The 13,106-nt window shown below is 35.2% G+C and overlaps 1 protein-coding gene across 1 annotated transcript in view; it reads right to left on the reverse strand.

The window, feature by feature from the left end:
- Positions 1–13,106, reverse strand: part of LOC134839734 (N-acetyllactosaminide beta-1,6-N-acetylglucosaminyl-transferase-like) — a 41,899-nt gene that overhangs the window by 11,108 nt on the left and 17,685 nt on the right. The window contains exon 5 of the mRNA XM_063855356.1: positions 8,278–8,463. Within this exon, the coding sequence (XP_063711426.1) occupies positions 8,278–8,463 (186 nt within the window). The remainder of the gene's footprint in view (positions 1–8,277; positions 8,464–13,106) is intronic.

The following is a 13,106-nucleotide window of genomic DNA, read 5'->3' on the forward strand; positions in this document are numbered from 1 at the left end:
AAAATGAACATTTTAATTAGCCTAAAGTATAAAAATCTCACCATACCCCGGATCATTTGACAAACAAAAATAAAGAAAAAGACGACCTCCCAGTCACCATAAAAATTGCCCCCAACAATTTTTTACAAAACTCAACCCACTTGTCAAAAAACTAATAAATAATCCGACCACACTAGAAAATCGCCTCAAACAGCAAAAAATATTCGACCAAGAGATCATTTCTTAAATGCTCTTCTCTCAATCAGTTACTCAAATACTCATAAATCTTAAACATTTTTTTACAATATTCGAAACCTTTATAATATTTCTTTTTGATATACTTGAATCTTTTCTAATAATCCTAATCATTTTTTGTAACATTTTTTTAATTTTCTACACTATTCTCGAACTATTCCTCCAACTTTCCAAAACCCTTGATTATATCCACAGGTACGATTTATACAACTTGTCTAAATGATACGAACAATTTTCAGTAGAACCGATATTTTTTTATTGTTTGTAATTTTCATAACATTTTTATCATCCCTCATTTTGACCATCTGTAAATGTATAAAGAAAGCAATCCTCACATTTGCCCTAGCAACAGTCCTTCTAATTCTTTTTTTGGAAGAATATTATAAACACAAAATTTCTCACTAAAATAATAATTCAAAAAACCATCAAAAATTGCTACCCAACAGTCACAGAATCAGTCTTCACCGACATCATCCCAAGATAGCAAAACACCACCTTCAATTACTCAAAATCCTCAAACATCTACACGAATTTCTTTTCAAGACAATCCATACACTTTTGAAGAACGACACGCTCGTTTATCAGAACCACTAGAACCAGTTCAACGACAAGCACCTTTAAGCGAACCAACATATAACCTATATCCAACACTACCACAAGAACTAAGTAGAATAAAAAATTCTAGTCAAAACCAAAATACAGTCGAAATAAATAGACAAATTATACATCCTCGACGAAACAGAAATTTTCAAACTCCCCGAGTTCATTTTGATATACCTCAATCCCCATCACAAAACACTCCAGAAAACCCCATTGGTATATTACCAGAAACCCCTACGCTTCTTTCACAACGTAGCACCTCAAGCCTACCATCAGATTACTTAGGTTCAACACCAACATCTGAGCAAATACGTGAAAATCCCTTTAACCCCCCAAACCAGGCATCACGATTTCCATATTGGACTACACATTCATTTACACAAGGTGAACCAAATTTAGTCAATGACCCCATAGATATTTCTACGGATACAACAACATCCTCATCACTACCAGAAACATTATCACTACCATCAACACCATCAATAAGCCAGTTTTCACCACCACCCTTTAACTTAAATTTTCCAAATAATCTCGACGCCAGATATCGAGAACAATCATCAATAAATATTCCTTTAAGACTAGATTGGAATACATTTACAGCACCTCCACCATTATTTGGACAACATCAAGAAAGTAACCGCCTTCATAACTGGGCACTTAATAGATTACAATATCGCCAAGATATTCACAACGATATCCGTGATCACAATATTCAAATACTCCAACAAAACAGTTTACAATTAAAGTTTGAAATCACAGTTAAGTTAAATAACATTACCCAACATCCCTACCCATTAAATCCACCTAACATAACAGCTCAATCACTACCACCACCGTTTATAACTACTGAAGTAATATATAAATACGACAGATATACCAAAAACACAATTGGTTACATTACATTTTATAACCCATACTCAGGATTATCATACACATGTATATTCTAAAATTATTAATTTTTCTCCAACTCCTTTTTCTAGTAATCTCAAATCAAAACATAAACCCTTCCCCTCGTACAGGACCACAAGATTTATTAGTAACACATTACGATTGTGAAGAAAATGAACAAAAAACACTACATAAATATGCAATAAATCAAGTATCACAATGCGAAACAGAACCACAAGCTATAGAAACCACAGATGTAATAGCCACACTCTATTCAAAAGCCCGAGCAACAACAGTTACAGGTTATAAATTTACAGCGACATTTCCCGAAAAGAAAGTACATTGTTCACAAGTCTCCAACGGCAACAAAAACCGACTTGACCATGAATCATTCTATCAAAGTAATATAGAACGTCTTTTACATCTCAATCCCGACGATTGTAAAAATGAATTACTTAGACTAAACATCACACAAAATAAAAACTCCCAAAGAAAATTAGTTAATTTTCAAGTTTTTTCAGACTCTGTACATCAATCACAACTTGAAAGACACCAAGGACATATAAAACTAGACGAAAAATACCCGTATAACGGCGCACACGGACGATTAACCTATGACCTACATGATAAACATTGGATACCACACATTGGTATAAATAACCAATCAAACTGCAAAGCAGACACGAAAAATAAAGGATACCAAGAAATAATGTTTTTCGATTGGAAAATACAACTCGAAAAAATACAACTCACACGAGATTTATCAGATAATACAATGATCTATCAAGGAATCCGATTACCTTGTAAAAATGATCAAGGTTATTGCGACCCTACAACGAGAACACAAGCAACAATTGTTTGGTTCCCCGAAGATACATGTACAACATTTCAAGTAGCAAAAATACACGCTCGTATGATAAAATTTCACGAAAAATATTTCATACAATCAATTCCTTATGAACAAGTCCATCCATCACGAAAACTAAGTTCTAATTTTAGAAACATTGACAATATAGAAAATAAATTGACACGTTTTCAAATATATCAAGAAACAGAACTTGCATGTAAATACAGGAATCCACTTCACAGAACACAATACTCTGAAATATTAGTTGAATACGAAAAAGGATTCGACATGACCACTGGAAAAGTAAAAATCGACCCATATGCCACAGGTCATCCTCTAAACGAAGGAACATCCTATATACCAGTTAATTTTGAAAAAAGCAACGGACAACCTGGTGGACATCTAAAACCTTATGACACCAGAAGCACACGCTTACAAGAATTATCACTAATGAATACTACATATTTCGGTAATATCCACTATGATATTCATTTAGATATGAAACTAGATTATACAATTAGCCGAATTTTTCAAGAAATGTCACTCTCCGAATTAGAAACACTACACCAACTATGCGAATTAGAACGAACACAAATATTACAATCACTTGCACTAGCAGTATTAAAAATACCCTATGCAGGATACTTATTATCAGGAAATAGATCAAATTTTTTAGACTACGAAGGAAACATCTTATGGTTTTATACTTGTACCAAAAAAGTATCACCACTATACGTTTTTGAAGATAAACGATGTTATAAAAGAATCCCTATCTTTTATAAGAATAAAGTACATTTCGTGGATACACTTTCACGAAGAACCTATTTCTGGGATACCGCAGTCCCATGTGGATCAGAAAATAGCCACAATGTAGTACAACTAAACCCTGATGAAAATAAATATTATCTTCTCACTCCATATCCCACATTAATGCAATCACTCAAAAAATTTTCACCAGAAAGCATTCGCGCTATCGCTCGAAACCCAAATATAGACTTACAATCAATAGGAATCTATTCAAAATCAGATATTCAACATCACATTAGAACACAACAATTCCAAGAATTACTAACACAAATGGACACTATACAAAGACAATCAATTGACCAAAATCTACGCAAACTTGCAGAAACCGCAGGTTTTGCCGATATCTACACACAAGACTATAGCGGATATTTTAAAGACATTAAAGATTATATATATCTAAACGGTGAAAAATACCGTCCCCAAGATATATCACCAATTAACATTTTTAGCTTTGTTACACTCAAAAATGAGATCCTCGATTTTCTAGGATGGCCCTACTACATCTTAGAAAAATTGACTATTTTATACGCAATGTTTAACTTTATTGGATTTCTTTTCTCACTTTTAAAAGGAATCTACAACACATGTGCTATACACACACAAGTAAACAGACAAGCAAGCGTAGCACGCATACTCTTTGCAGGATTTTTTGGAATCTTTTCTACATCTATAAACAAAATTCTTTTAGACGCACAAATAAAAGAATATAACACAAAAATAACAACACGACAAAATACATACGACGAAGAACATAACAATGTAGACATAACGCCAACGGCACCACAATTACCAGCCCTACCAAATAACCATCCACTATCCCTAGTCCCACGAAATTTTCGAAACTTAGCCATCACACATAATCCAAATTTTCGACTCACCACATCACAAAGTCCCATTCAACATATAATGACACACCAGTCACAAGATGATAATACTTATGAACAAATTATTGAACAACCCCATACCACCGCTTTTCAGTCTCAAAATAATCATTTTTTTAGCCCACGATGAGCCGCCAACTTGGATCACTACACCGATCAAATTCCCACCCAACCAATCTTACCTCTCCAATCCCAATAATACCACTTTTTGCTTTTCCGCCACCCGATTTCCCATCTAGTAATGTAACATCAGGCATGAATTCCGATACTAATTCACACATCTCAGTTTTATATTCCATCTCACAACTCAATAACCCGAATATTGAAACCCCCGATGAATTCGCCGACTCAGAACCATCCCCATCCAATAATTTTCATAACTCTTCTAATTTTTCTCAACCCCCTTTTCAACCCATATTATCCAATAACCCTGACCCAATCACTCCCACACCCTCTTATGCTTCCCAAGTTACCCCAACCTACTCCTCATACCATTCTGACCAATCATCTCATTCTCCAGACACCCCCCGAATCTCCCCAGAGCTAGATAATTTTATTACCCTTCAACAACAACCCTACCACCTTAATACCCCAACCATAAACCAAATCTCCTCCACAATAAATTCATCCAACCCCCCTACCCCTACACCCTCTTCAAATTATACTGAATCATTAGCACCATCATCCACATCAACTGAATCTTCACTCAACACTAATAGAGCTTACCGCACTTTTAAAAGAAAGTTCCCCAACCATCCTTTCCCAGCAAAACCAGGAACAGCCCGTGAATACATCAACCACCCCAAGCATACTAACACAAAAGAATTTTTAGCCATCACCTTACCCTCATTCCCACAATACACCTTAAACACCCCCCACGACACTAACGAAACACGCAACTTCGTAGATGAATACGTTTTAATGCCCACTCTCTCTTGGACCTCATATTATCATTTCACTAACCCTCTTTGCTTACCATTATCTAACACTCACATCGATATAGAACGAAATACGGACATGCTATATCGACTCACTACACCACTAACACCTAGACAATTTACTTACGTTGGATATAAAAAATCACTAAAAACACACACTGCACCTAGAGCTAACGAATATACACTCGAATACTATGATCACAACATCATCAGAGCTAACCAAGATCAATTCTTAGACGACGATCGCTTCGCTAATCCACAAATTACCGAGAAATTTTTCATCAAGACACCATATACATTCACACTAAACATCTTCGACCGAAAGTTTGATCACATTATTTCAGAAGCACTAACAGACACACAAGCATACGAAAGTTTTAAAGAACGCTTCCAAATATTTTCACTAACCTTTCATTTCCTTGCACCACACGAAAGAGATTTACACTGCTCACACGATATTATGTTGCGCACTAAACAAACCCACACATATAGTTATTATCGCTTCATCCAAAATCACTTTGACCTACACACACCCTCTAGACAACCACACCATCGTTTTCAATTCATTAATTCCAAATACACTTCACCATTTTTTCTAAATTTCACATATTGTATTAAAGACACTAACCTCCATGGTATTCTTCGAAATTATGACCCCATAACCCAAATGTACATCTTCTGTCCCATTACCAAGACCTTCAATGCCGAAGAATCCCGACCCTTCCTTATCCCGCACGAGTTTGTACAACCCATAGAAATCCCAATTTTAGAATTCATCCACAACACTAAATTCAATCACAAATTATATAATCTAATCCAAAACACACCTTATGAGTTTGCAGTTGGCACTGAAGAACTAACCACTATCAAGGCACTTCAATTGCTTTGGCCACTGCTTCAGACTAAAAATATCATCCGCATCTTAGCTAAACTACTAACAACTTCAGAACTAATTCACGACATCTTCCCCCACGGTTTTTTCCCCGACGACTAACAGGTAAGTATGAATTAAATGAATATTACTAACTAATTAAAATATTAAAAAACTCACCATACTTTATTCATGTTTTCTTTAGATTTTTAGCCTTCATCCGACGATCACCTACAAAAACCACAAAAGACAAATAAAAATCGCAAATTTCATCAAACAGATTTCAAAAATTCTATTAATCTCTTACACTTATAAATTTATAAATTTAATACCAATGCAGTAAATTCATTTCTAAAATTTTCCCCCACAAGCAGTAAATCTAATTATGATGAAAATTTGTATCTTAATATTCCCCCATGACTAGCAGTAAATTTCTAAATTCTATGTAGTAAATTAAATAAATGCAAATGCAGTACTAACCTTTTGATATTTTCATTCATTCGCACAGAAATTCTATCCACACTCGCACAGCTCGCCCACGAAGAATTGTTTAAAATAATGAATTTCAGTTTCAAGTTTTCACACTCAACAACTCTAACATATAATAACATGTTTCAAACTTTCCTTTAACCCGGTTGGAAAGGAATCATATACTAAACAAAACTAACCAACGCAGCTTACTAAATACCACAAATCATAGAATAACAGCATGACTTAGAAAAGAAAACCAACGGTACCCAAACCGGATTAACCCAGTTTAAAACTGGATAATTTATTCTTTTGAAGACTATTATAAAGTCTAAGAAAGAAATAATAAAACACAAAAAAGTCGAAAGACAAACCCATACCACAAACAATTTGATTTTTGAAAAAAGGACACAACCAACAAAACATAAGTAAGACCACAACAAACCCAACATAAAACGTTGTCACATAACAGGACCCCTCACAAAAACCGCACGAAATCATACTCCCACTCCTGGCCTAACCCACCAGGAAGGACGTCCTGAGCATGCTCTATAGCCGGCCTAACCCACCGCGCTACATCCACGCTTTGTGACCACACCTTTATTTTTAATAAGAGCTACTCAAGTGTGAGTAACTCTTCAAAATAACCGAACTAAAACAAAAAGCTTTTGTGAAAACAACTAACTAAAATCATTATTAAAAAATATTAAACTAATAAAAGTTTTATAAAATGTAAAATCACATGATGCAATATATAGATCAGAATACAACACCAAGGACGAACATCAAAAGACAAGACGACCCCACTACACTCGAGAGAGAATGACCAACTACAATCGATATGCCGCTCACAATCACAACTCAAAGGATTTAGAGTACGACTTGACCTCGCAGAAAAGGACTTCATTGAACTAGACCAATGGCCACCTCGATGTTCAAGTATACGTACAGATCCGAGTAACCAGGCATCCCCTCCACGCACAATCTCCACGCCATTCCCAAACTAGATCATACACAAAAGAAGTTCTCCACGCAGAACAGAAAAACCTGACATAGCAAACCATTCTGAAATCAGATTTGAGTTTGTTGCAAAGACGTAGTCGTTGTCACTAGAAGACACAACGTCTTATGTCCCTAACTCCAGCTTCCTGGATTTTCTTTAACAAAAAGAAAACAGAAGAAATAAGATGTTCGCCAAACACCAACGTCCATCATCCATCCTTCGAATTACAGAAGAACTATTCTAAAAAACTCTGTAAAACCCGGATGGGTGGAACCTGATCTAAACTACATTTTATGATTGGATAAATTAAATGTTTTACCAATGTAAAGTATTTAATATTAACCAATCATGATCCATCTAACTAACAACCCACTTATTTGTAAGTGCTGAAGTTACTTGTAATTTCAGCACCAGAGAGATTTGAATTTAACTTAGAAATTAGTTGGACTCTCCCGAGCACTTCAGCAGCCGCAATAAACCAGTATACCCTAGATCTATTGAGCCTAGCAGAGACTAGTTAAACAACCTGAGACTAGATAGTATAAGAGTAAGATTAGGATCGGTATTAGACTAAGAAGTTGCACGAATCTATCCGGCCGAAAATAAGATAGCGTGACGAGCAGACGGTGTACCCTATCCGAAATTACTCTATGAGTTATACACACCAGTCTTAACTCAGAAGGCCTTATGACGTTCATGTTATGCAGAGATAATGTTGTTCGAAAAAGTCAATTTCTAACGATAAAATGGAGTCGACTCCAGGTTTGGGTTGTCATCATCGTAAAGGGAATCCCAGAATTGAACGAATTGGCCACCACTGTTGTTTGAGGGGAAGACGTTGAACTGTTTTGTTATTTCATCTGATGGATCTTCCAAGGAGATTCCTCTGCTCTTGACGCAAGAAATCGACAAAATGAGTAGAACTGCTAGAACATAGAATTTCATTTGGAAATACTCTGAGCTCCATTCTTTATAGTAGGAAGAACTCTGATTTAAACTTTGCAGTTTTTTAAGGCAAAACAAACTAACAGTTTAGATTTTAAGACATCAGTGTAGCAGAGGTGCTGTAGATTGAAGCAGCGAGGGAAAATTAAGAAGCTCTATAGTTTCAATTGCGTTTCCTTTACTTTCCATTCTAATTATTCACAAAATTTTCAACACAATCGACACAAAAATATAAAACGAAGGATTATTTTTTCATCTTTTCTGGGAAGTTTAATCTTGATTATAAAAACTCGTACATTCCGAACTGAAATAACTCGTGTTTGGTTACGTCCTATCGCGACTGGGCCAATAAATTTGGGAATTCGAAAAAAACTCTTACAAGTCGACTTAACTCGTTAATGAAGAAAGTGGAAATGTTCCTCAAATTTACCTCGCAAAATTGAAAAACCCCAATACAGAGAGAAAAAAGATGATCAGGAATAATTTTAAATTCTTGGAGTTCTGCCGAAACGCTACAGTGATCATTAGGGTATTTTTTCGAAAAAAAAACGCTTCGGAGCACTTTTTTTGAAAGTTTTGATCAAAAATAGAGTTATTCAGCGCGCGCTACAAACAAAATTTGAGTGTTTCTCAAAAAATGGATGCAGAAAACAGCACCAAGATGTTTTTTGACATACAATTGGATTTCATCCGACATAAGATGCTGTTTTTCCACATCCATTTTTGATAAGCATTCTCAAACTTTGAGGGCAGCGCTAGTTTAATAACGCTATTTTCTATCAAATGAATTCCAGGGCCAAGCTACGGGAAAGTTAAGAAAATTACAAGTTCGGTAGTCCAGTTGGAACTCCACAAATTGATTTTTGTCTACAGTCTTATTGAACGTAATTGTACAGAGCATAGCTACTTTCAATGAGATTATAGACAAAAATGAAGTTGAGTTCGAACTACACACCGAATTTGTAGTGTCAATAAATTTCCCTTAGCTTGACCCTGTGAATCATTCTCTCTTTTATTTGTATAAAAACGTTTCATTTGAAAAATTTTGTAATGGCTCTTTAGTTTTTTTAATCCCCAAACACTTTAAAAGCAGTATTCACTTTCTCTGAAATTGTAACTTCTCAATGTCTTGGTTTAAAATAAACTCATTTGACACAAACCTTTTTGGCTGTAGATCCTGCAGGAATTTAAAATGATGAAAAACGAAAAATGATGTTCGGCGCCGTTGTGGTTCACTGAAACCATTTGATTAAGGAACAATATGTCTGAATGTGACGTTTTTTATTAGAAATGGGCGGGAACTGATTTAAATAATAACCAGCAAAAATAAGTTGACAAAAGACCAACAAAACTGCTCGTATCAGGGTGAAGCTCTGAAAGTTCTGACTGCCTTTTAAGGTTTATGGAGCAGTAATAACATTGAAAAATTAAATGTATTAAAAAATGAAAAAAAATTTCCCAAAATTTGAAATTTTATATGAAAATCATCCCCCCACACGTCATATTAAGTACAAAGTGATAGATTTTGCTCCCATTAACAAATCAATTATGGCATATAAGCTTCCTTGAACCAATTTGGAATGATTTCTCCATAAATTTTAAAAAGAATTGGTTATAATCGATTAAAAATGAATTATTATGTTACTATTTTTCGAAACAATAAAAATCATTATAATCGTTGATAATCAATTATAATCGATTTTTTTTTGAAAAAAAATTTTCTCAAATTTTATTGAATTATAATCCATTATAATGGAGTCTAATCCATTATTATTCAGCAATTGTGTCATTGCTTCATTTCGTTTTTTTTGTTTTGTTTTGTGTGCTTTTCAGTTGGTCACCGAACGAAAACAAACTGTAATTTTGTACTTATAGCCCGGGCGGTTTCAGGGGTGGTGGCTCGGGTTCCCCCCTTGAACTATTTTGAGATCTCCGTTTTTGGTGACGGAGCCTAAACACTTTCTAAAGGCGCCAATGTATACTAATTTTGAGGGGGGAGAGCGCTCCAAAAAAACGCGATTTTTAGATCAAAATTCTCTAAAAATTGTCCAAAAACGTTTTTTGCCTTGTTTTTTCATACTTGTTGCAGTTTGAAAAAAATGGGGTCTTTATAGCAAGTTAGAAGTGCTCATAAAATCAATTTGGTCAACCTAGAAAAAATTCGACAAAGTTTTCGAAAACTTTTTGAAAGTCCGCCCCTGCTAATAGTAAATCCGCCCCTGCTTCGAGAAAGTCCTAGATCCGCCCCCTGCTAATAGCTCAAACTTACATGAAATTTGACTTCACTGTATTTTCTTGCAGGATAGCTAAATTATAATCCTTACTAATTGATTTTTTTGTGAGCATTACGAGGCCAAACTGTGCACTGGATAGGCGCACAATTTTGTGTCTGTAAGTTTCTGGATTGCAGAGACAAATCTTTACACATGTTGTAAAATGTAGGTGGATTCCACTTATAAAAGTTGCGTGGATTCCGCGTACAAATACCTTTAAAGTAAATTTTATCGAAACATTTGTTTTGTTGCGGATTCCGCGCACCAAGCAAATATAGCTTTTTATTCTGGATTACGCAACTGTATGTGGATTCCGCAAAATGTAAGTGGAATCCGCAAAATGTAAGTAGAATCTGCAAATTTTAGTGGAATCCGCAAACAAATTGCGAATTCTACTTACAATTTGCGGATTCCACTTACAATTTGTGGATTCCACATACAATTTGCAGATTTTGCTTACAGTTGCGGATTCCGCAACAGCTCAATGTACCTATACACATGTCTTATTATTTGTTGGCGGATTCCACAAACTCTTCTAGATTCCGCAAATACAGTTGCGGATTCCACAAATTCGCTTATTTATGGAGCGATTTTGAGCGGTACATTGTTTTAAGTATTTGTTTGTGGAATCCAAAACAGCAAAGAAGATCACAGAAAAGTAGCGAGGTTGCCAATTCCGCGACAAATCTGATTTTGGCCTGTTGCAGAATCCGTTTACAATGCACAGAATGCAGAGTTTGGCCTCGTAATGAGATAAAAATTTTTTGATAGAAAAAGGAATTATAACCAATTTTTCAGGAGATAACTTTGAGTATACCTTAGATTTAAAGGAAGTTAACAGTTTTGATAGAAAGAACTGCATTCAAACAAGACTGCTCGTATCAGGGCAAAGCCCTGAATGTTCCGACTGCCTTTTAAGGTTTATGGAGCAGTAATAACATTAAAAAGTTAAATGTGGAGAAAAAAAGAAATTTTTTTTTCTAAAATTTGAAATTTTTTATGAAAATCATCCCCCCACACGCCATATAAAATACAAAAGGATAGATTTCGTTCCTTGTAAAAATCAATTATGGCAAACAAGCTTCTTTCAACCAATTTGGAACGATTTCTAAAACGGATTAACTCTCCACTTACGCGTTAATAGTGCGAAATATATCGCGCGTCAATTGTCCCAAATTGGCCAAAATGCCAATCATTAAACCCTCATAACTTTACGAAAAAATGATAACAGGTGAAATATCTTTTCAAATTTGAGCTCAGGACAACAATACCTTTCGAATGATATAAAAAAAATCTAGTCAAAAATGGCTTGTTAAAAAGTCGAAATTTGTCTGAAGAAAAAAAACCCACCCGGAGCACAAATATTCCGTTACTTTCGTTTCGAAAGTCGGAACAATAAATTCGGAACAATAAATTTAGGTAATTATCAGCACTCAAATGCCTTTCCACGTGAAAACTGTGACAATTAATCTAATGTGCTTGTTTGTTCGAAATTCTTAGGTAACACAGAGACAATTTTCAAAATCATTCCGTGGCTAGGGGGTTAGGGCGACTATTCGTAGCAGGAGACAACTTGCAACAAACGACAATTAGTAGCGATTCCTTGTCAAGAAGAATACATTAGCTCCGCTGCGCCTACATTCGGTACGAGAGGAATAGTGCGCATAAGTTAGTGTTTGCCCTTTAAAAAATTATTACGATTTGTCGATTGTCACGCATTGTCGCCACATTTTACGGCTACTCACTTAAGGGGGAAAGGAACCCATAAAACTATTCAGTTTGCAGCTAGGAAAATGAGTTATGAGATGGCGACAAAAAAAAACCCCGAGTCTGCAAGTAATGCAAACAACAAAAACGGTTTAACTGACACAGCTGTCGTTGACATACATCATGATCAATCAACAAACATTTTTGGCAGTTGTAAAGCTATACAACATGGTGTTTTATGCATAGTTGCATCCAATAAAGCTTAGCTATCTTAACATCCAAATTTGCTTGGCACTGTGTTAGTCTCATTGCAAAATGATTCAACACAAGGCTAAAAAAACTTATCGCGTAAGGTTCAAAGTTTCAAAAGAGGCAAGCAAATATGAGTTATTTTTTTTATCCGACTTTCGATACAAAATTTTTCAGTTTTTTTTTATTTTTTATATTTAATTTTTATAGGTTATTACTGATCCATAAACCTGAAAAAGCTGTTGGAACATTCAGAGCTTTGCCCTGATACGAGCAGTCTTGTTTCTTTTTGAGTTAATGTGGAACCTCACGTCCAATAGCGAAAATATTGCTCAAACAAACTAACCGCACATTGGCCTTAATATAACGGATAAATTAACTAACTAAGGAAAGTG

This window comes from Symsagittifera roscoffensis, chromosome 2 (genome assembly GCF_963678635.1).
Source record: "Symsagittifera roscoffensis chromosome 2, txSymRosc1.1, whole genome shotgun sequence".
Classification (NCBI taxonomy): domain Eukaryota; kingdom Metazoa; phylum Xenacoelomorpha; order Acoela; family Convolutidae; genus Symsagittifera; species Symsagittifera roscoffensis.